Below are 24,959 nucleotides of genomic sequence, written 5' to 3' on the forward strand. Positions count from 1 at the left end.
ATTAGAGTGTAAGCTCCCTGGCCCAGGCTCTGCCATTACACCATTAGAGTGTAAGCTCCCTGGCCCAGGCTCTGCCATTACACCATTAGAGTGTAAGCTCCCTGGCCCAGGCTCTGCCATTACACCATTAGAGTGTAAGCTCCCTGGCCCAGGCTCTGCCATTACACCATTGGAGTGTTAGCTCCCTGGCCCAGGCTCTGCCATTACACCATTGGAGTGTAAGCTCCCTGGCCCAGGCTCTGCCATTACACCATTGGAGTGTAAGCTCCCTGGCCCAGGCTCTGCCATTACACCATTGGAGTGTAAGCTCCCTGGCCCAGGCTCTGCCATTACACCATTGGAGTGTAAGCTCCCTGGCCCAGGCCCCTGTAGTGAATGTGTGAAGGAGGAAATAACCCTCTCACTCCCCCCGTTAAGAGTGAGGAAGAGACCCAGGACAGGAATCATTCCCTCTGCCGCGGGGGCTGCCGGGAGTTGTAGTTCCGGGACTGGAGCGCAGACAGGAAGTAGAGCGCGGCCGGGGTGCCAGGACTACGACTCCCAGTATGCAGCGCGGCGGCCGGCGGTGTCACAGCTGCTTCCAGCTGGGGGGCTGACTGGAGCCTGCAGGGGGCAGGATGGCTGCCGGGGGGAAGGTGAGAGGGGAGGGGGGCACCTATGTAACCTCATCATATGTGTGTGCCCCTCCTGGGAGGAGGCCCAGTCAGGAGCAGACACATACATGACACATGCTTACACTGCTGACATGTAACAAGGTTACTACAGTGCGGGTTATTATAGGAATGGGGATGTTTCCCATAGCAACCAGCCAGAGTCCACTTATTTATCCAGGATGGTGATAGCTAGAATCTGATTGGTCACTTTAGTAGCTATACCCTATGTGTACAGCACTTCATGTGTGCTGGTAACTACAGTGACACGCCTCACGCCGTTCCCACCGCGGCCACATACATGTGACACACAAGATGGTAGTGGGTGTCACCCTGGGGCACATCATGGTGATGGCTCTGGCTCTGGCTCTGTTTATGGAAGTTTGCCGCCATCTTTTATTTACACGTGTTTTTGGCGTATGTGCTAAGTATGAGGAATTGCTGAGATCATATCATACGTGAGGACATATCAACCAAAACAACACACATGTCGCCCCGCTGCGCAGACTAACGTCATTAATAAATGTGCTCATACAACAAGTCACCTACACCTAGATTCCCTGTATTTCTCTGTCTCCACGCTTCCCGCGCTCTCAGTTTATCATACATGAGACATGTAGACGAGGTGGGTCAGGTCATATGACATACAGAGAACACACTACCTTAGGACTAATCCCTCTTCCTCACCACAGACCACAGACAATGTTGGCAGCCGGGTGGTATTAGGAAGTACCTGGGGGCGATTAGGACGTACCTGGGTGGGATTAGGAAGTAGCCGGGTGGGATTAGGAAGTACCTGGGTGGTATTAGGAAGTAGCCGGGTGGGATTAGGAAGTACCTGGGTGGTGTTAGGAAGTACCTGGGTGCGATTAGGAAGTACCTGGTTGGGATTAGGAAGTAGCCGGGTGCGATTAGGAAATACCTGGGTGGGATTAGGAAGTAGCCGGGTGCAATTAGGAAATACCTGGGTGGGATTAGGAAGTACCTGGGTGCGATTATGAAATACCTGGGTGGGATTAGGAAGTACCCGGGTGGTAGTAGGAAGAAGCCGGGTGAGATTAGGAATTACCTGGGTGGGATTAGGAAGTACCTGGGTGGTATTAGGAAGTACCTGGGTGCGATTAGGAAGTAGCCGGGTGGGATTAGGAAGTACCTGGGTGGGATTAGGAATTATCTGGGTGGTATTAGGATGTACCTGGGTGCGATTAGGAAGTAGCCGGGTGGTATTAGAAAGTACCTGGGTAGGATTAGGAAGTAGCGGGGTGGGAATAGGAAGTACCTGGGTGCGATTAGGAAGTAGCTGGGTGGGATTAGGAAGTACCTGGGTGGTATTAGGAAGTACCTGGGTGGTATTAGGAAGTAGCCGGGTGGTATTAGGAAGTAGCCGGGTGGTAGTAGGAAGAAGCCGGGTGAGATTAGGAAGTACCTGGGTAGGATTAGAAAATTGCGTGGTGGGATTTGGAAGTAGCCGGGTGGGATTAGGAAGTACCTGGGTGTGATTAGGAATTAGCTGGGTGGGATTAGGAAGTACTTGGGTGGTATTAGGAAGTACCTGGGGGTGATTAGGAAGTAGCCGGGTGGTAGTAGGAAGAAGACGGGTGAGATTAGGAAGTAGCTGGGTGGTATTAGAAAGTACCTGGGTACGATTAGGAAGTATCGGGGTGGGATTAGGAAGTACCTGGGTGGGATTAGGAAGTACCTGGGTGCGATTAGGAATTAGCCGGGTGAGATTAGGAAGTAGCCGGGTGGGATTAGAAAGTACCTGGGTGGGATTAGGAAGTAGCCGGGTGGGATTAGGAAGTACCTGGGTGGTGTTAGAAAGTACCTGGGTGGGATTAGGAAGTACCTGGGTGGGATTAGGAAGTAGCCAGGTGGGATAAGGAATTAGTTGGGTGGGATTAGGAAGTACCTGGGTGGGATTAGGAAGTACCTGGGTGCGATTAGGAAGTAGCCGGAAGGGATTAGGAAGTACCTGGGTGGTATTAGGAAGTAGCTGGGTGAGATTACGAAGTAGCTGGGTGGTATTAGAAAGTTCCTGGGTAGGATTAGGAAGTAGCTGGGTGGGATTAGGAAGTACCTGGGTGCGATTAGGAATTAGCCGGGTGAGATTAGGAAGTACTTGGGTGGGATTAGGAAGTACCTGGGTGGGATTAGGAAGTACCTGGGTGGGATTAGGAAGTAGCTGGGTGGGATTAGGAAGTACCTGGGTGGGATTAGGAAGTAGCCAGGTGGGATTAGGAAGTAGCTGGGTGGGATTAGGAAGTACCTGGGTGGGATTAGGAAGTACCTGGGTGGGATTAGGAAGTAGCTGGGTGGGATTAGGAAGTACTTGGGTGGGATTAGGAAGTACCTGGGTGGGATTAGGAAGTACCTGGGTGGGATTAGGAAGTAGCTGGGTGGGATTAGGAAGTACCTGGGTGGGATTAGGAAGTAGCCAGGTGGGATTAGGAAGTAGCTGGGTGGGATTAGGAAGTACCTGGGTGGGATTAGGAAGTAGCTGGGTGGGATTAGGAAGTAGCCGGGTGGGATTAGGAAGTAGCCGGGTGGGGGCGGTGTAATCTGGCTGGACACAGATATAATGGTGCCCAGGAATGGACGCTGAGACCTAGTGCACACCTACCCTCTCTGCAATGCTCCCACTGTGCAAACCACGCCCTGCCTCTTAAAGACGGGATAGGGGTCTCTGTTACTGTGCCTGTTACAGTATGGTAAGCGCAGCACAACTCTCATTTTGGCTGTCAGACCCCTAGAGCTGGATAGTTCTGGGTGGGATGTATGAAAAAAACAGGTAGAGCCCTGTCTGCGTGTTTCTGCAAATTAATGCCCTACCGCCGTAAACTCGGGAGAGCTGCCCTGCCGCCGTAAACTCGGGAGAGCTGCCCTGCCGCCGTAAACTCGGGAGAGCTGCCCTGCCGCCGTGTGCTCGGGAGAGCTGCCCTGCTGTTAATTTACATCTTGCAGAATAATCCTCTGATGTTCTTGGTTAGAAGTCGGTGGTTCCATATATGGTGATTGTTAGACAACTATGATCAGCCGGAATCTGTATTATTCCCAGAGGCCTCCTCCATGGCCGGGATTGCCATGAATAAAGCTAGGTACACACTATATGATCTGTCATCCGGTATATCGTTCTAACGCAGATCGTAATAATATATTATACACATCGTATAGTGTTTAAGCCCAATCCGTTGTTCTGCCATTGTTCATTAAATCGTCCCATTGGAAGTGATGCGTGGCTGATGCGCTGTTGTACATCGGATCATTTAGTGTCTACGGCGATGCAGTGTATAGTTACAGCTCGTCGATGTATCGCTGGATCCATGCAGTGTATAGTTACTGCTCGTCGATGTATTGCTGGATCCATGCAGTGTATAGTTACTGCTCGTTGATGTATTGCTGGATCCATGCAGTGTATAGTTACTGCTCGTCGATGTATCGCTGGATCCATGCAGTGTATAGTTACTGCTCGTCGATGTATCGCTGGATCCATGCAGTGTATAGTTACTGCTCGTCGATGTATCGCTGGATCCATGCAGTGTATAGTTACTGCTGGTCGATGTATCGCTGGATCCATGCAGTGTCTAGTTACTGCTCGTCGATGTATTGCTGGATCCATACAGTATATAGTTACTGCTCGTCGATGTATTGCTGGATCCATGCAGTGTATAGTTACTGCTGGTCGATTTATCGCTGGATCCATGCAGTGTATAGTTACAGCTCGTCGATGTATCGCTGGATCCATGCAGTGTATATTTACTGCTCGTCGATGTATCGCTGGATCCATGCAGTGTCTAGTTACAGCTCGTCGATGTATCGCTGGATCCATGCAGTGTCTAGTTACAGCTCGTCGATATATCGCTGGATACATGCAGTGTCTAGTTACAGCTCGTCAATGTATCGCTGGATCCATGCAGTGTCTAGTTACTGCTCGTCGATGTATCGCTGGATCCATGCAGTGTCTAGTTACAGCTCGTCGATGTATCGCTGGATCCATGCAGTGTATAGTTACAGCTCGTTGATGTATCGCTGGATCCATGCAGTGTATAGTTACAGCTCGTCGATGTATCGCTGGATCCCACTGTCATATGATGTGTACTCAGCTTAAAATTCCTCAGTAATGCCACAAAGTCCCACGTTGGCTTCATCTGTCCACAGAACATTCAGTTGTCTTCTGGGAGATCCATGTGGTCTTTGTGACCCTAGTCTTGTCTAGCAGATGGAGACCTCACTGACTATACAGGAGGAACCTGGAGACCATAGGGAAGTATTTTATTGGCATGAGAAATTTGCAGACACAATCCGCCTCACTGTCGGCTCGTCTTTGGCACAACATGAATCCCATCACTTCAACCTTGTGATTTCTGAGCTGGAAATCTCTACGTTCTGTTCTGGACAATCCATCTATTATATAGCGGGTACTGTCCTCTGCTCGAGTACTAGATCTTTATTATGTCCAGGTGCTCTCCTCTACTAGAGTGCTAGATCTCTTACTATATACCAGATGCTGTCCTCTAATGGGGTAGTCTATGTCTTATTATATACCAGGTGCTCTCGTGTACTAGATGTTTTATTATTTCCAGGTGCTGTCCTCTACTACTATAATAGATCTTTCATTATATACCAGGTGTTGTCCTCTTTTCAAGAACTACATCTTTATTATGTTTCGGGTGCTGTACTCTACTTGGGTACTAGATCTTTTATTACATTCCAGGTGCTGTCTAATCTTCTAGATCGTTATTATATACCAAGTGCTGTCTAGTCTACTAGATCGTTATTATATACCAGGTGCTGTCTAGTCTACTAGATCGTTATTATATACCAGGTGCTGTCTAGTCTACTAGATCGTTATTATGTACCAGGTGCTGTCTAGTCTACTAGATTGTTATTATATACCAGGTGCTGTCTAGTCTACTAGATCGTTATTATATACCAGGTGCTGTCTAGTCTACTAGATCGTTATTATATACCAGGTGCTGTCTAGTCTACTAGATCGTTATTATGTACCAGGTGCTGTCTAGTCTACTAGATCGTTATTATATACCAGGTGCTGTCTAGTCTACTAGATCGTTATTATATACCAGGTGCTGTCTAATCTACTAGATCGTTATTATATACCAGGTGCTGTACTCTACTTGGGTACTAGATCTTTTATTACATTCCAGGTGCTGTCTAATCTTCTAGATCGTTATTATATACCAAGTGCTGTCTAGTCTACTAGATCGTTATTATATACCAGGTGCTGTCTAGTCTACTAGATCGTTATTATATACCAGGTGCTGTCTAGTCTACTAGATCGTTATTATGTACCAGGTGCTGTCTAGTCTACTAGATTGTTATTATATACCAGGTGCTGTCTAGTCTACTAGATCGTTATTATATACCAGGTGCTGTCTAGTCTACTAGATCGTTATTATATACCAGGTGCTGTCTAGTCTACTAGATCGTTATTATGTACCAGGTGCTGTCTAGTCTACTAGATCGTTATTATATACCAGGTGCTGTCTAGTCTACTATATCGTTATTATATACCAGGTGCTGTCTAGTCTACTAGATCGTTATTATATACCAGGTGCTGTCTAGTCTACTAGATCGTTATTATGTACCAGGTGCTGTCTAGTCTACTAGATCGTTATTATATACCAGGTGCTGTTTAGTCTACTAGATCGTTATTATATACCAGGTGCTGTCTAGTCTACTAGATCGTTATTATGTACCAGGTGCTGTCTAGTCTACTAGATCGTTATTATGTACCAGGTGCTGTCTAGTCTACTAGATCGTTATTATGTACCAGGTGCTGTCTAGTCTACTAGATCGTTATTATATACCAGGTGCTGTCTAGTCTACTAGATCGTTATTATATACCAGGTGCTGTCTAGTCTACTAGATCGTTATTATATACCAGGTGCTGTCTAGTCTACTAGATCGTTATTATGTACCAGGTGCTGTCTAGTCTACTAGATCGTTATTATGTACCAGGTGCTGTCTAGTCTACTAGATCGTTATTATGTACCAGGTGCTGCCTAGTCTACTAGATCGTTATTATATACCAGGTGCTGTCTAGTCTACTAGATCGTTATTATATACCAGGTGCTGTCTAGTCTACTAGATCGTTATTATGTACCAGGTGCTGTCTAGTCTACTAGATCGTTATTATATACCAGGTGCTGTCTAGTCTACTAGATCGTTATTATATACCAGGTGCTGTCTAGTCTACTAGATCGTTATTATATACCAGGTGCTGTCTAGTCTACTAGATCGTTATTATATACCAGGTGCTGTCTAGTCTACTAGATCGTTATTATATACCAGGTGCTGTCTAGTCTACTAGATCGTTATTATATACCAGGTGCTGTCTAGTCTACTAGATCGTTATTATATACCAGGTGCTGTCTAGTCTACTAGATCGTTATTATATACCAGGTGCTGTCTAGTCTACTAGATCGTTATTATATACCAGGTGCTGTCTAGTCTACTAGATCGTTATTATATACCAGGTGCTGTCTAGTCTACTAGATCGTTATTATATACCAGGTGCTGTCTAGTCTACTAGATCGTTATTATATACCAGGTGCTGTCTAGTCTACTAGATCATTATTATATACCAGGTGCTGTCTAGTCTACTAGATCGTTATTGTATACCAGGTGCTGTCTAGTCTACTAGATCGTTATTGTATACCAGGTGCTGTCTAGTCTACTTGATCGTTATTATATACCAGGTGCTGTCTAGTCTACTAGATTGTTATTATATACCAGGTGCTGTCTAGTCTACTAGATCGTTATTATATACCAGGTGCTGTCTAGTCTACTAGATCGTTATTATATACCAGGTGCTGTCTAGTCTACTAGATCGTTATTATATACCAGGTGCTGTCTAGTCTACTAGATCGTTATTATATACCAGGTGCTGTCTAGTCTACTAGATCGTTATTATATACCAGGTGCTGTCTAGTCTACTAGATCGTTATTATGTACCAGGTGCTGTCTAGTCTACTAGATCGTTATTATATACCAGGTGCTGTCTAGTCTACTAGATCGTTATTATGTACCAGGTGCTGTCTAGTCTAATAGATCGTTATTATATACCAGGTGCTGTCTAGTCTACTAGATCGTTATTATATACCAGGTGCTGTCTAGTCTACTAGATCGTTATTATATACCAGGTGCTGTCTAGTCTACTAGATCGTTATTATATACCAGGTGCTGTCTAGTCTACTAGATCGTTATTATGTACCAGGTGCTGTCTAGTCTACTAGATTGTTATTGTATACCAGGTGCTGTCTAGTCTACTAGATCGTTATTGTATACCAGGTGCTGTCTAGTCTACTAGATCGTTATTATATACCAGGTGCTGTCTAGTCTACTAGATCGTTATTATATACCAGGTGCTGTCTAGTCTACTAGATTGTTATTATATACCAGGTGCTGTCTAGTCTACTAGATCGTTATTATATACCAGGTGCTGTCTAGTCTACTAGATCGTTATTATATACCAGGTGCTGTCTAGTCTACTAGATCGTTATTATATACCAGGTGCTGTCTAGTCTACTAGATCGTTATTATGTACCAGGTGCTGTCTAGTCTACTAGATCATTATTATATACCAGGTGCTGTCTAGTCTACTAGATTGTTATTATATACCAGGTGCTGTCTAGTCTACTAGATTGTTATTATATACCAGGTGCTGTCTAGTCTACTAGATTGTTATTATATACCAGGTACTGTCCTTTAAGAGGGTACTAGATCTTTTATTATATGCCAAACGTGCAGGACCCAGCGCCCTGCTGAAGCAGCCTTGGAGGAACGCTAATTTTATTATATACCAGGTGCAGTTTTGATCATAATCCGTTAAAGGTATCGTTATGTGCAATTCATTCCTCCTGAGAATAAAATTTGCCCCTGTTCCTCCATCATGGAATGGGTAATTTTTTTGTGTTTCAGGACCCGGTGACGTTTGATGACGTGGCAGTATATTTCACGGAGGAGGAATGGGAGTGTTTGGAAGATTGGCAGAGGGAGTTGTACAAAGACGTCATGGAGGACAATTACCGGACTCTCTGTTCTTTGGGTGAGAAGTGTTTTACATTCCTGACCTGTCCCATAGTATAGATGAGGCAATTACTGTACATCATTCATATATCATTGTATTATTCTTCTGCACAGGCATTCCTGTGGTGAAGTCTGAGGTCCTGCTAATGATTGAGCGTGGGGAGGAACCTTTTGTTTTGGGTTATCCAAGATGGGAAGAGCTGGGCTTTGAGACATCTACCATCACAGGTGAGTGTAGAACAGAGACGGGGTTGGGCAGAAAGTCTTATTATGCAGGGTTCTGCCAAACGGAGAAGTGTGAAGAACGTTATCAGGTGAAAGACGGAGGCGGGAAGTTATGAAATGATGAAAGTAAAAGTGTAAGTTTTAGGGTAGAATCAGAAGGTGGGAAGCTGCATGGCTGGTTACAGAAGAAGGGAATCCATATGAGGTAGGTACAGTAGCTGAGATGGATGGAAGCGTAGGAACCATTTGAGGTAGGTAGCTTAGTGTGGATTGGGAAGTTATGAACCCATATGAGGTAAATAGCTGAGCATGTTTTGGGATTGTAGGAACCCATATGAGGTAGGTAGCTGAGTATAGATTGGGAAGATAGGAGCCTATATGAGGTAGGTAGCGGAGTATGGGTTGGGAAGATAGGAACCCATATGAGGTAGGTAGCTGAGGATAGATTGGGAAGATAGGAAACCATATGAGGTAGGTAGCTGAGTATGGATTGGGAACATAGGACCCGTATGAGGAAGGTAGCGGAGTATGGGTTGGGAACATAGGACCCATATGAGGTAGCTAGCTGAGTATGGATTGGGAACATAGGACCCATATGAGGTAGGTAGCGGAGTATGGGTTGCGAACATAGGACCCATATGAGGTTGGTAACTGAGTAAGGGTTGGGAAGATAGGACCCATATGAGGTTGGTAACTGAGTATGGGTTGGGAAGATAGGACCCATATGAGGTTGGTAACTGAGTATGGGTTGGGAAGATAGGACCCATATGAGGTTGGTAACTGAGTATGGGTTGGGAAGATAGGACCCATATGAGGTAGGTAGCTGAGGATAGATTGGGAAGATAGGACCTATATGAGGTAGGTAGCTGAGTATGGGTTGGGAAGATAGGACCCATATGAGGTTGGTAGCTGAGTATGGGTTGGGAAGATAGGAACCCAAACGAGGTAGGTAGCTTAGTATGAATTATAAAGATATAAACCCATACGATGTAGGTAGCTGAGGATAGATTGGGAATGTAGAGACCCATACGAGGTAGGTAGCTGAGTATTTATTGGAATCATAGTAATCCATGTGAGGTAGGTAGCTGATCATGCTTTGGGAAGATATGAACCCATACAAGGTAGGTAGCTGTCACAGCGTTCCGGATCCTGGCATCTACTTACAGGTTCCGGCAGCGCTAGTGTCCTACGGGGCAGCGGGCAGGAGGTACCCAGTACCCACTGCTACGATGTTCGGCCAGCTCTCTTCCCCAGCGGCTTGTCCATCAACTTTCGTATATCGGCTGTGGCTCCCATAGGACCGCACTGCAGCAGTTTTAATGGGCCAGGCGCAGCATAGGTGACGTTTCTGAAAGTAGCAGCAGTTTGGGATTAACCCTTTTGACGCATTTTTCTACGGTTTTGAGAAAGTTTCGGGACCAGAGCGAAACGCGTCACAATTGTTAATCCCAAACTGCTGCCTCTTCCACAGAAGCTATCCAAGTGCTCCTACAGCTCCCCGCTACCATCATCTATTAACGGGACCCCGGTAAACCAACCTGCGGTCTAATATAACAAACAGAATAAGATGAAAAATAGCAGCCCAATGGATCTCCTAATTCTAGATGGATGTCACCACAACCAAAAGTACAGAAATGTAATACAAAAGGGAAGGAGATACACAAACAGGCGCTTATATACAGTATATGTACTTACAGCAGAAATTCAGAGTACACCTTCAGATGGATCCTTCTTATGGTGCATACACACGGTCAGATTTGTTGTCAGATATGAACGATAACGATTTTAAAAATCATTCATATCTGAAAGAAAATCTGACATGTGGGCCTGCAACGATGAACGATGCGCGTTCCCGCGTGTCAGATAACGATATCTGACATCGTCTGTGTTTGCAGTCAGATTTTGACAATTTCATTCATTTTAATACTGTCTGAAATCATTCAAATCGTTGGTAAAATCGTTCAATCATTGGTAAAATCGTTCAACCGTTAGTAAAGTCGTTCAATCGTTGGTAAAATCGTTCAAACGTTAGTAAAATCATTCAACCGTTAGTAAAGTCGTTCAACCGTTGGTAAAATCATTCAAACGTTAGTAAAGTCGTTCAATCGTTGGTAAAATCGTTCAGACGTTAGTAAAGTCGTTCAACCGTTGGTAAAATCGTTCAAACGTTAGTAAAGTCGTTCAATCGTTGGTAAAATCGTTCAAACGTTAGTAAAGTCGTTCAATCGTTGGTAAAATCATTCAACCGTTAGTAAAGTCGTTCAACCGTTGGTAAAATCATTCAAACGTTAGTAAAGTCGTTCAATCGTTGGTAAAATCGTTCAAACGTTTGTAAAGTCGTTCAATCGTTGGTAAAATCATTCAACCGTTAGTAAAGTCGTTCAACCGTTGGTAAAATCATTCAAACGTTAGTAAAGTCGTTCAATCGTTGGTAAAATCGTTCAAACGTTAGTAAAGTCGTTCAATCGTTGGTAAAATTGTTCAAAGGTTAGTAAAGTCGTTCAATCGTTGGTAAAATCGTTCAAACGTTAGTAAAGTCATTCAATCGTTGGTAAAATCGTTCAACCGTTAGTAAAGTCGTTCAACCGTTGGTAAAATCGTTCAAACGTTGGTAAAATCGTTCAAACGTTAGCAAAGTCGTTCAATCGTTGGTAAAATCGTTCAAACGTTAGTAAAGTCGTTCAATCGTTGGTAAAATCGTTCAAACGTTAGTAAAGTCGTTCAATCGTTGGTAAAATCGTTCAGACGTTAGTAAAGTCGTTCAGTCGTTGGTAAAATCATTCAAACGTTAGTAAAGTCGTTCAATCGTTGGTAAAATCGTTCAAACGTTAGTAAAGTCGTTCAATCGTTGGTAAAATCGTTCAAACGTTAGTAAAGTCGTTCAATCGTTGGTAAAATCGTTCAAACGTTAGTAAAGTCGTTCAATCGTTGGTAAAATCGTTCAAACATAGTAAAGTCGTTCAACCGTTGGTAAAATCATTCAACCGTTAGTAAAGTCGTTCAACCGTTGGTAAAATCGTTCAAACGTTAGTAAAGTCGTTCAATCGTTGGTAAAATCGTTCAAACGTTAGTAAAGTCGTTCAATCGTTGGTAAAATCGTTCAAACGTTAGTAAAGTCGTTCAATCGTTGGTAAAATCGTTCAACCGTTAGTAAAGTCGTTCAACCGTTGGTAAAATCGTTCAAGCGTTAGTAAAGTCGTTCAACCGTTGGTAAAATCGTTCAAACGTTAGTAAAATCGTTCAACCGTTAGTAAAGTCGTTCAACCGCTGGTAAAATCATTCAAACGTTAGTAAAGTCGTTCAATCGTTGGTAAAATCGTTCAAACGTTAGTAAAGTCGTTCAATCGTTGGTAAAATCGTTCAAACGTTAGTAAAGTCGTTCAATCGTTGGTAAAATCGTTCAAACGTTTGTAAAGTCGTTCAATCGTTGGTAAAATCATTCAACCGTTAGTAAAGTCGTTCAACCGTTGGTAAAATCGTTCAAACGTTAGTAAAGTAGTTCAAGCGTTGGTAAAATCGTTCAAACGTTAGTAAAGTCGTTCAATCGTTGGTAAAATCATTCAACCGTTAGTAAAGTCGTTCAACCGTTGGTAAAATCGTTCAAACGTTAGTAAAGTCGTTCAACCGTTGGTAAAATCGTTCAAAGGTTAGTAAAGTCGTTCAATCATTGGTAAAATCGTTCAATCGTTGGTAAAATCATTCAACCATTAGTAAAGTCGTTCAATCGTTGGTAAAATCGTTCAATCGATGGTAAAATCGTTCAATCGTTGGTAAAATCGTTCAATCGTTGGTAAAGTCGTTCAATCGTTGGTAAAATCGTTCAAACGTTAGTAAAGTCGTTCAATCGTTGGTAAAATCGTTCAATCGTTGGTAAAATCGTTGAAGCGTTCATCGTTCATCTGACAGATCTGACCGTGTGTATGCGCCATTAGTTTTATTCTGGATTCAAGGAGACATTCACTTCCCTCAACGTAATTATGGGAACAAGAGAAAAGAGATTGATTGCATCAATATGGTGAAGTCCTACTTCTCTTGTAATAACTTTATAATGCAGCTCACACCAACAAATTGAGCCTTCCCCACTCACAAGGGAAACACCGTGTATATTCCTATCAAGGGATCTTTCTACTGCAGGGTCTATAGGGCTCCTCAGGAGACCTTGGGGTATAGGTGATGGCTGTAGTCACCGGGTACCACATAGTTACATTTTTCTGTCCCAGGATGCATCGGGACCTCTCTCCTATACCCCGCCCCAGGCCAAAGCACCTTCAGTTTCGTAGGTGCCCGGCCGGAGTCGGGTCACTGCAAGAGGCGCTGCGCAAACAGCCCCAGAAGATTTCATCTTACGAGCGGTCAACACGGACAGTCCAACGGACGTCCGTCCTGCTGCTCCGCCATCCCGCCTACGGGGACATCAGGTAGGCAGCGGGCATCTGCCGTAGGCGCCCGCTGATGCACAGTCCGTTTTTTGTCCTCAGGGGATGGCTGCTTGTGGAGCAGGCACTGAGCCTGAGCTACCACTAGACCACCAGGGACAGTGGCTCCCCCCCCGCTGCACTAGGCGCCTTTCCACAGCGGTCTGGCAGGCTAAGTCAGCACTCCTCCTCCGGGCCCGCCTCCTGTGAGCTCCGGCGGCCATTTTAAGGCACACAATGCTGATCTCTTCATGTGGTGCGGAGCCTGGGTCCCCCTACATACCTCTCCTCCAAGCAGGTCGGAGTATGTAGCACTTTTCCTGCCAGACTGTAGGTCTGTGTTCTTGCATTATATGTGCTTATGCTAGCGCTGTCTGACCTGTAATTTCTGTCAGCCATATTACTTTTCCTTCTCACAGCCCTCTCGGTACCAGTACTGTCAGGGTAGAAGTGAACGTCACAGGTTCTGGGTAGTTATAGGTCACATACAGCATTTCTGCATTTGTCTGGGAGTGATGAATCCGGACAGATTGATGCTCCTCTCCTGCAGTCCTGCTCTAGGTATAAGGCTGGAATTGGAGAGGGGGGAATTAGTATTGGAGGATTGAGTACTTCATGTACTACTTTTGCAGGTTCTGTTGCAGGATGTGTGATACGTTGCCTCACTCTCCCCCCCCTGTCCACAGCACGCCCCTCCGCCCACACACACCTGTCACAGATCTCACACTCCCTATACCGTCTCATTGCCACCTACCACAGTGTGTGTACACACTCTTCCCCGCTCCCTGATTGGCCGATCACCTGTACGTCATCCCCACACCTCCGTCCGGCCTCCCATTACCATGCACACACACCTTCCCCTACGCATCATAGCACAGCCCCCACGAGCCGAACCGCGTCGGAGACGCTCCCCACCACACTGTGCTACCCACAGCTCCGATCCAGCTACTAACTCCCGACCCGTCACCACATCGCGCCCAGACGCGCGCTGCAATCTGCTGCAACACACAGCGCGACTGCCGTCGTCCCCGTATCTGCAGATTAGGAGTTCCGTCGGTCCAGGCACTCGCGAGCACCTTCAGCAAACGCCACCCTGCCCTGGACCACGACGCACTCCCATCCCCCATTATTGCCAGTGGCACCTGTTCTGCATACATCACCGGCCACCCGCCCAGCACACGGCGGCATCCGGATACCTGCCTCATAGACCGCATCTCTGCACCAGAAACCGCCGTCCGCCCAGGCCGTTCAGAGACTGCAACTCAACAGCACCCACAACAAGGTGGATCAGCACACCACAGACGTGTCGCACACCTCAGCAACGCCCACCCGGCAACGACACCGTCCATACCAGGATAAGACCACCCTATGCTGCCAGATCCCATCTGCAACGCCATCTCATAATCAACCTACCGGTGGGTAAGTTGCATGCGTACTACACCGTGCGGGACACCGCCACAGCAGCACACTCTCCCCTTACATCACTCCATCCTACTGACGGCTGTTGACCAAAGGTCCAGCAGGGAAGACGTGCCTGTCTAGAACCGCACGGTAAGGAGCCCCCTGAAAGGGTCCACTCACCTCCCCCCTGAGCCAGTCACACCACCCCACACCCCCCCTGGGACCATTCCCGGGCAGCACTGTGCCTTCTCAAGTAAATGGTTTGGCCCCTTACCTGGTTGTTTGTTCTTTTTTCCACACAAGCACTACACAACACACACACACAACCCTACCCTACACATTGTGAGAGCGCCTGCTGGGACTAGCTCTACACAGGAGCCTCCCTGGGCTTGTTTTGCACAAGCTTTAAATACCCTTGTGGGATGATTGGCAGCTCCCCCCGCGTACCACCAGCTGGGGTTCACGCAGCAGGCGGTAGTTCCATCTCCTGTTCAGGGGGTAACCCGGCAGATGGTAGTGGCATAGTGCGTACCTCCACAACCGCCACCTTCTCAGGTGTCGCCGGAGCCTATGTGTGTTAACTCCTTCTCCACCACGGTGCAAAACCCGACGGAGATGTTACAGGGCAAATCTCCCCTGCGGCAGGCTAAGAAAAATCTGTTGTCGTCTCAGTCAACACATTATGAGGATGATGACGTCTGACGATGGGGAGATACATGACTTATCAGACTCTGAGTCCCCCCAGAGGGATACTGAACCTAAGTAAAAAATGTATGTCCACGGCCTCATACGTGCGGTGGGTGTGGCCATGGAGATTGGGGACGAGGAGCCCCCCGGCGGCTAAGGCCAAACATGTTTATTTAAAAGATGTTAAAAGTACTGCTGCAATTTTCCCTCTGTCTGATCAGCTGGTGGATCATTTAGAGGTGGCTCGGAAGTCGCCAGGAAAGCGCTTTCAACCTCAAAACCGTTTGGCTTATGCTTATTCCTTTGAGGAAAATTATTTCTGTAAATGGGAAACTTCTGGTGGACTCTCATATTACACGCCTGGTGAAGAGTGTGACTCTGCCCATATCGTCCATGTCCTCTTTAAAGTACGGTACAGACAGAAAGGTGGAGGTGTGTTTAAAGTCCATTTATACCCTTTCAGGTGGGGCTTCCAGACCAGCTATGGCCATCTGCTGGGTTACCAGAGCCACGGAACGCTGGGCAAACTCTCTGGAGGCTTCCTTGCCATTGGATGCTACCAGTGAGCAAATAGAACTGGCAGGTTATCTCAGGGATTCAGCTACATATATTAATGAGGCTGTTTTAGATGTTAGCCTCTTAACCTCCAGAATTTCAGCTGCAGCCATTTCGGAACGTTGCTCCCTGTGGTTGCGATCTTGGAGAGCAGATGCTGAGTCTAAGAAAGGGTTGGAGTGTTTATCATTAAACGGAAAGGTCTTGTTTGGTCTGGGACTGTGGATATGGACAAGATTGTGGACATATTAGAAGCAGCAAAATCTGCCTGTCTTCCCTCAGGCCCGGCTCCTTCGGGATCTGGGACCTTGTCCTTTCGGACCTATCATCCTCATGGAACAACCTAAGGCTCAATCCTTTCATAGGCCATCAGGAGCCAAGAAGGTTGCAAAGCCAAAGCACCAGACATCCGGCTGCCAAGTCTGACGATAAGCCCACAGCCTGACTGGACAGGCCTCCCCTTGGGGGACCCCGAGGTGGGGGGCCGACTTCTTCAGTTCACCCAGTGCTGGTGTCAGACCACCACAGACACTTGGGTAAGGGAAGTGGTCTCTCACGGGTATGCCCTCTTCAGGCAGACCAAGACAAGGCCTTGGAAATCTGGAAGGTTATGCTCCAGGTGGGAGTCATAGTTCTGGTACAGGATCCTCAGAGGGGAAAGGGCTATTATTTCAACCTCTTTCTGGTTCCAACACCAAATGGTTAAATTTTCTCTGAGTGCCTCGGTTCAAAATGGAAACCCTGCTGCCTATTATACTGGCTATGGAACCTGGGGATTTATGGTATCTCTGGATATTCAGGATGCATACCTGCATATTCGGATGCTTCGGCTCACCAGAGGTTTCTCAGGCTCGCTGTGCTACAGCAACACTTCCAGTTTCAGGCTCTGCCGTTTGGCCTTTCTAATGCACCAAGGGTGTTTATGGCGGTAATGGCGGCCCATCTGCGGCTGCAAGGGGTCCAATTGTTGCCCTACCTGGACGACTTTCTGCTGCTAGCCAGGTTTCCAGAGGTACTTCACCATCTACAGCTGACAATCTCGGTGCTGCAGACTCACGGGTGGCTGATCAACTGGAAGAAGTCCTCCCTGACTCCCTCACAGAGGATGCTTTATCTCGGGGCACTGTTGGATTCTCAACAGCAGAGGATCTTCCTGACCAGGGACAAGATCTCCACCTTGCAGACGCGAGTACGCAGATGCCTGCACAGTCACCGAGTGTCGATTCACTCAGCAATGCAGTTACTGGGCTCCATGGTGTCGACATTCGCCATGGTGGGGTATGCCCAGTTTCTTTTCCGGCCTCTACAGACTTTGATCCTCTCCAGGTGGGACGGATCTTCACATCGGATACAGACACAAACACTGGTGCTTTCTCCGGAAGTGCATCTGTCTCTGACTTGGTGGCTTCAGACTGGTCATCTCACCAAGGGGCGCCCCTTTTGGATTCCGGACTGGGTCCTCCTGATGACGGACGCCTGAGGTTGTCCGTCGTCAACGGACAAGGTTGGGGCGCAGTGACCGGTCCATACTTCTTCCAGGAAAGGTGGATAGCAGAGGAGTCCGCCCTCCCAATAAACATATTGGGACTTCGTGCGGTCCTCAGGGCTCTACAGCAAGCCAGACTCATACTCCATGGAAAACCTGTGCAGGTTCAGTCGGACAATGCCATGATGGTGACGCCATGACATCAGCCTTCAAGGAGGAACTCGAAGCGTTGACAGAAGACACTCTGTTTCGGTTGCCTCAATGACCATACCTGTTGTCTCAAGGTCCTTGCCTTTACCCGAACCTAGGTAGTCTGTCTTTGACGGCGTGGCTCTTGAGACATCCCTCCTGAGGGAAGCCGGCCACTGCCAGGATTTACCATAGGGTATGGCATACCTACTTTGAATGGTGTCGTCCTAGAGGTTACAACCCCCGGGTGTTTCGGATATCCAGAGTGTTGGCTTTCCTGCAGGCAGGTTTGGACCTTGGTCTGCACCTGGCTTCACTGAAGGTGCATGTCTATGCTCTTTCATTGTGGTTCCAGCGTAGGATTGCTTCTCTTCCTGATATCAGCACCTTACTTTAGGGGGTCCTTCACATTCAGCCTCCTTTTGACGATCTCTGAGGCTTACGCTGTTGAGGGTTTTTCCAGTGCCGCCCTCTGTTACTGCTCATTCTACTCAGTCTGTGGGTCCATCGTGGGCAGCTCGCCGTGGCGCCTCGGCTGTTCAGCTTTGTAAGTCAGCCACATGGTCTTCTGTCCATACCTTTGTGAGGTATTATGCTTTTGATGCCTTCGCCTCTTAGGATGCTTCCTTTGGGTGGCGTATTGTCCTTTCTGCACAAGAGCGTCTGCACCCTTGAAAGAATACTGCTTTGGGACATCCCCAAGGTCTTCTGTGGAGCCCTATGGACCCTGCAGTAGAAAATAAGAGATATGGTAAGAATTTACCCTTGTTATCTATATTTTTATAAAGTCCATAGGGTCCACAGGACTCCCACCCTGTCGCACCTGTGCTGCAAATGAGCTTTGTTCTGGTCACCGGTTTTCCGTCTCCTTCTGTGTGAGAATGTGATACTTTTGTGTTCCAGACTTTCGTCTATCTGTTTTTCTCCTCCTCCGGCCATTGGCTTGCTACGTAACTGAAGGTGCCTTGGTCTGCGGGCGAGGTATAGGAGAGGGGCCCCGGTGTATCCCGGGAGACGAAAATGTAACTATGTGGCGCCTGTACCCGAAGGTCTCCTGTGGACCCTATGGACTTCGTAGAAATAGAGATGTGACCGGACGCCTTTCGCCTAGGCCATCCCTGGTCACGGGTTAACGTTTTTGGACTCCCACTCACCGTCAGTGCCCGCCTGTCACTGACTCCGCCCACTGCACCATGGGCTTTAAATGATGCTGCCACCACCAAACTCTACCACCGGCGTTTGGAACCGCTTTTTACGTTACCCTCAGGCTCCTACCTCGGCACCTGGAACCACTTCTGCTGCGTATGCGTTTGATTAACTGCGGACACACCTCCTGTTTGGTGTCGGCTGTTCCCACCTGATCCCTCGCAATGGACCAGGTCTGCACGGTAGCTTGGCAGAGGGCTTGAACTTGGAGACGCTGAGCTCTTACCCAGAATGGCAGGAGAACGGAATAGCGTTTAACGCAATTCTGTTGGTCGCAGGATTGAGGCAATTGAAGTAAAGGCAAATGGTGTTTTATTGCTCAGTGTCTTAAAGAAGACCCTCCCTTCCGTCTGAAAGGGAATATCACACAGAAATCAAACAGCAATTCTTCTCCACACAGGATTTACAAAGATGTACAATATTACCAGGCACGAAGCCTTCATCAGACCTCCTGCTAGTTTCTGCAGACACAGAGGCTGTCATGTCATATACAGGCATATATTCAAGAAGTGCATTTTCTCTACAAAATATACATTTAAACCATATAGTGCATAGCCTATTAAATATAGGTCGCTTCATGCACTAATGCATTGCAGATCAGCTGCAGTGCATTACAGCAATACATATATACTTTAATACAGTTTATTATAAACCATGTGCAGTGTCCTCACTGGGACTGTCACTGTTTCAGCGCTGGTCGCAGTGGCTCCCAGCGTGCAGCCACATTCTACCTACACTCCCCCAGTGCAGCCACACTTTACCTACACTCCCCCAGTGCAGTGGGTCCTGGCCGTGACATGTAAAACATTAAAAAACACACTTATTAACACTCAGCGCGTAGCGCAGAGTATACATTTACAATGGGCGCCTGGCGCCTTTTTGTCCTTTTAAAAATGGCAGCACAGCACGGGGGTTAACCCCTTCAGTGCTGTGGCAGCCATTAACCCCGTGTGGCCCTTAAATTTGTAGAGAGAAATAATCGCTGTCCAGACAATTTTTGTGGTTCCAATGCACGAAAGTTCTTATTGCAATAAAAGAAAGTTACACACTTTCATCTAGCACAATTAATGCAAAAAGCAAGTAAATACAAAGGTACAAACCAATACATACGCTAGCGCTCTGGAATCCAGTACTCAGCCATCAATCCTGAAGCCTGCAGTCATCAAGTAATGGTGAATGACTCCCTTACAGTTCACAGAGCCATAGCCTATATACCACACAGATCACATACACAACAATAGAGACGAGCTGGCAAGATTCCATTGGTTCTTGCTCCTTCTCATTCTGTTCATTGGTTAGTTCATATGGTGTCATCAGAGCTATGGATCAGCTTTCCAACTGCTTCTTTGTGTAGGTTTCCCTCCGAAGAACTAATAAAAAAGACACTACATACAGAGATACATTCTAACCTATAATTCATATCTTGCGAACACATGCTGCGATCTACTTGCCGATAGAATCGAAGCTCTGCAAATAAACGGGTGTAGAATGGTACCAAACATGACACGTCTACTAGCTTCTGTACCTTAAATATCATATACATACATTTCACAACATAATTATTCGCTAATAAAACCTCTAATATCACGTTTAATGTTTAGGAACCTTTTTAGAAGTTATTGTACGTGTAAGTGTGAGAATATTGTGTAGTTTCGCTAGTTTTCGTTGAGCGTATGTGTAGTTTTGTGTGCACTTCAAAGGTGCGTGTGTATGTGTATGCATGTAAGTCTATGTGTGTGTGTTATGTCATTTAGTGTATTTGTGATGGATTAATATATATATTATCCATTTCTGACATATGTTAATATTTAAACATTGCCTGAACCAAATTCTAAGTTGTAAATATAGGTTTATTTCTAAGCAGGGGGAGACCCCCAGCTGTCTGCCGTTGCCACCTTGTCTGATAGCTAATTCAAAGGTTTTCCTCTGCCTATTCAAAGTCTAAATGCCAGTTCCTTTGAACCAAAATAGTACCGAACAAAAAGACATACAATTGTTAACGATTTGCGGCCTCTGACAATGATTCAGACTGTGCTACATTATTAATTACTTGTCATAGGCATATTGTATTAGCATGCGGAGTCTCTCAAAACACTCACTGACAAACACATCAAGACCTGTCTTCCAACTAGTAATATAAACATATATTTGTGCGTATCGGAATTGCGCTGACACAGAGTAGCGTCCAAGCAATTCGTTATCAGACCATGGATGACTAAATCGTCAGATAACAATTGCAAGCGATCATATGCAATTATCTGACTTTCACATAACAAATGTAAGTTCTTAACATATCTCTTATTTTGTGAGTGGTCCTTCGCCAGGTAAATACAGACACAAATGTTACTGCGTACCTGAGACTCACGGGGAGGTTAATAGGATACAGTCTATTAGAAAGTGACTAAAAAGTATGGTGCGCAAAACCTGCCGCCCCTGGTTCAACACAACAAATGGAGGCTCACCCGACTCCAATGCATATAATCCAACAAAGCAAAATTATTGTGTCATCCAGTGGCGCTGGATAAAAAATATTAAAAAACACGAGGTATTAGGATAGTACTTAATCCTTATCATGAATTGGAAATCCTGCTGGTTATCCTTTTGTATCTGGAGTTCTCAAGATCTTCATACTTTGTCCATATGATATATGTAACAAAAATAAATGGTAAAGAAATGTCTTAATAGTCTGATGTAATTTTCCTATTAATGTCTATGTGGAGAATGGCGTTGTTCTTATCAAATAATCACATATAATTGATGCGTACCCCACTCACATTAGGAAGTGTGGTTAAATTCCTAAAAAGGTTTCTTTATTCTTCCTTCCTAGTTGTTATTCCAAACAAATCCTTTTATAGCGTAACACACAAAAATTATGAGGGGTGAAGTGATGCGTACCCTACTCACATGGTGTAAATGCTGTAACCTGCATATAATGGTTTCTTTTCGGATATTCCCCTGAAGTATCCTCGGGGTTAATTCCCATATGATGTTTCCTCATAAAGAAGGAAATAGTATATGTTTGCTAAAAGCTTTTAATAACATATAAGATAAACTCAAACATACATAAAAGTGAAAAATAAAAAATAAGTAAATGTTGAACTGATAATAGAAAAATAATCCTCCGTCTCGTCAGAGAGGAAACAGCCAAAGTTGTCCAATAGTCAAGAAATCCCTGTATCCAACGCGTTTCGACCTGTCCCTGCAGGTCTTTTTCAAGGTATAGGGATTCATGTATACACTGGTATCTTAAATACCCTGTTTATTCAATTAGTCTCAATTATTGCTTAATTAGTGTATAGACTACACGTTTCTATAGAAATCTACCTTAGGGAAAGTGGAAATACATGTTCCGGGGTTGGTGGTTGCTAAATGCCTCCCAACCGGATTTCCTCCGGAAATGGTTAATCCCGTTCGTCTCCTATTAAGTTCCCCCAAGACTCGCTACCCACGTGTATGAGCGTTGAACTTCCTCCACGTGCGTGGTGTGAGCCTGTGCTCCCAAGCCCACAGCGCATCACGCCGAAGTTGACCCCAGCGTCCAACCGGGAGCCGCGTCATCGGGCCGTGACGCACATCCATAACAGACAAACTAGGGCACAGCAAACGGAGGGAATGTCTCACATTAGCGGCGGCCATATTGTAGCCTCACAACTTCAAAGAGGGTATTTAAATACATAATCCTAATGTAAAACACAATAAATAAATGAGTAAAAACATATTAATAGGTAACATAAAAAAATTATTATACATGGGGGATATATAAATTTTCTCATCCCATGTGTAATCAGAATAAATACACAATACACATAATTCATACTCAAAAATATTAGATAAATAAGGATAGGTGAGAATACAGGAAAAGATAGCAGCAAATGTTCTTGTTAAAAATATATTAAAAACTAGATCTAATAAGACCTTATAATAATACAGAAAGAAGCTATTAGTGGAACCATTTTATCTCAAAATCTTGATTTAAACCGCAGGGAACCAGTGTTTTAAATTTATAGATCAATCTCATCTCTTCCCTTGTGATAGCCCTCATATTATCTTTATGGTGTATGGACCCTTTCATGGTCTTAAGTCTCCAAAAGTTTTTTATTCCATCTGTGGAACATTGACGTACGTTTTTGAAATGGGCCGATAATGAGTGCGTTTCCAGACCTTTTTTAATATTTCGGAGGTGTTCCCCTATACGAGTTTTGAGATTTCTCGTTGTCCTCCCAATATAAAACAGACCACACTTGCATTCAATGGCGTAGATGACATTTTTGGAGTTACATGTTATAAACTCTAATATATTCAAATCTTGGCCATTTATATTAACAGATGTGAACTTTCTTTCATTTCCGGGTTTTTTTATGTTTCTGCACCCTAAACATAGGCCACATCTATGGAAACCAATAGTTCTATTCGTACTCAGGGTTTCATCGGATAGGTGTGCACTCTTTACAAATTTTGTGGCAAGATTCGCTGCCTTTCTGTATATGTGCACTGGTCTTCGAGGGATGACTCTACCCAAGATGGGGTCCCTTTCTAGTATGGACCAGTGTTTCTTGAATACCCTCTCTATTTCCCTATGTCGGGAATTAAAATCCAAAATAAAAGCCCACTGAAATTTTTCCTCCCTCATTTTTTTGGGTTTAGTCACCAGTAGCTCCTTCCGGTCCAACTCCATTACTGTTTTCATTTTCTCTGTTATAGAATCTTCTTTATATCCACTGGCTATGAATGCTTCTTTCATTCTATTCGCTTGGTCCTTAAAATCGTCTATTTTTGAGCAATTCCTTTTTAACCTCTTAAGCTGCCCTCCTGGTATGGAGGCAAGCCATTGATGATGATGGCAACTATTCATTTGTATATATGTTGAAGAGTCCATTGGTTTCTGATAGGATTTGGTTTGGATCTTTCCATCTTCCAAAAAAACTGTCACATCCAAAAAGTTAATGTGTTCCACTTGGATGTCAAACGTTAGTTTAATATTTCGGTCATTAAGATTTAATTTAACACAAAAATCATCTAAAAGGCTTCTCTCCCCTTTCCAGATAAAAAATATCTGGTGCTATATCAGCACCAGAGTACCAGGTTCGCACTATATGGGTTGTGGTTCCAGATATTTAAATCTTCCCACACTCCCATAAAGATATTTGCATAACTCGGTGCGAACCTGGTACCCATCGTGGTGCCGACTTCTTGCAGATAAAACGTGTCTTTAAAAAGGAAATAATTATGCCTTAAAATAAAATGAATACCCTGAATTAAAAATTCTTGCAGATTCCGATCAATATCCGATCCTTGTAGTGTTAATCTCACACCGTCAACTCCTTGATCGTGTTTAATAATAGTATACAGGGAGCTGACGTCTGCACTCACCATCATATAGTCTGATTCCCATTCATCATTTGATAGTTTGTTGAGAAAATCACGTGTATCTTTTAGATGAGATTTATTGAGGAGAACCAACGGTTGTAAGTGGAAATCTATATATTCTGATAAATTTGTTGTTATTGAGTCAATTCCTGACACGATGGTCTGCCCGGGGGATGTATTGGATCCTTATGTATTTTTGGTAATACATATATTACTGGTATGACCGGCTTTTCTTTAGTCAGGAATTTGGATTCCATATCTGTCAGAATGCCCATATTCATATATCTGGCTATCATGTCTTTTAGTTCCTCCTGGAATGCCTCCGTAGGGTCTCTTCTTAGTTTCTTATATGTATTGATATCGTTAAGTTGCCTCAGAACTTCATCCTCATAGTCTGAGGTATTCATCACAACAATAGCCCCCCACTTATCGGCAGGTTTTATAATTAAATCCTTTTTCTTAGCTAATTCTTTTAGTGCGTTCCTCTCCCCATATGTTGAATTATATTTCATTTTCCTCAATGTTATTTCTTTCAGGTCCTCCAATACTTGGGCTGCGAAGGTGTCAATAAAGCTACCCTTTAAATGGGAAGGGAAAAATGTTGATTTTGGCAGAAAGGTAGACTTAATTTCTGGTTCTACTTCAGCTCGTGTGTTTCGGTCTGTATTCTCTTTCATTAAGAAGAACTGTTTTACTGTGAGTTTTCTCACATATTTTTGCACATCAATATAT

At 45.0% G+C, this 24,959-nt stretch overlaps 1 protein-coding gene across 4 annotated transcripts in view; it reads left to right on the forward strand.

Annotated features, from left to right (window-relative positions):
* Nucleotides 1-538: 538 nt before the first annotated feature.
* The window catches only part of LOC148453487 (uncharacterized), a 586,638-nt gene continuing 562,217 nt past the window's right edge, over nucleotides 539-24,959 (forward strand). For 3 of the 4 annotated variants that reach the window (XM_088462053.1, XM_088462055.1, XM_088462054.1), the window contains exons 1-3: nucleotides 539-635; nucleotides 8,589-8,715; nucleotides 8,811-8,924. In XM_088462053.1, coding sequence (XP_088318179.1) covers nucleotides 618-635; nucleotides 8,589-8,715; nucleotides 8,811-8,924 — 259 coding nt within the window. In that variant the 5' untranslated portion in view covers nucleotides 539-617. The remainder of the gene's footprint in view (nucleotides 636-8,588; nucleotides 8,716-8,810; nucleotides 8,925-24,959) is intronic. The other variant, XM_088462056.1, reaches the window with a different exon arrangement.

The sequence above is a fragment of the Taudactylus pleione genome, unplaced genomic scaffold (assembly GCF_031769625.1).
Source record: "Taudactylus pleione unplaced genomic scaffold, aTauple2 ptg001142l, whole genome shotgun sequence".
Taxonomy (NCBI): domain Eukaryota; kingdom Metazoa; phylum Chordata; class Amphibia; order Anura; family Myobatrachidae; genus Taudactylus; species Taudactylus pleione.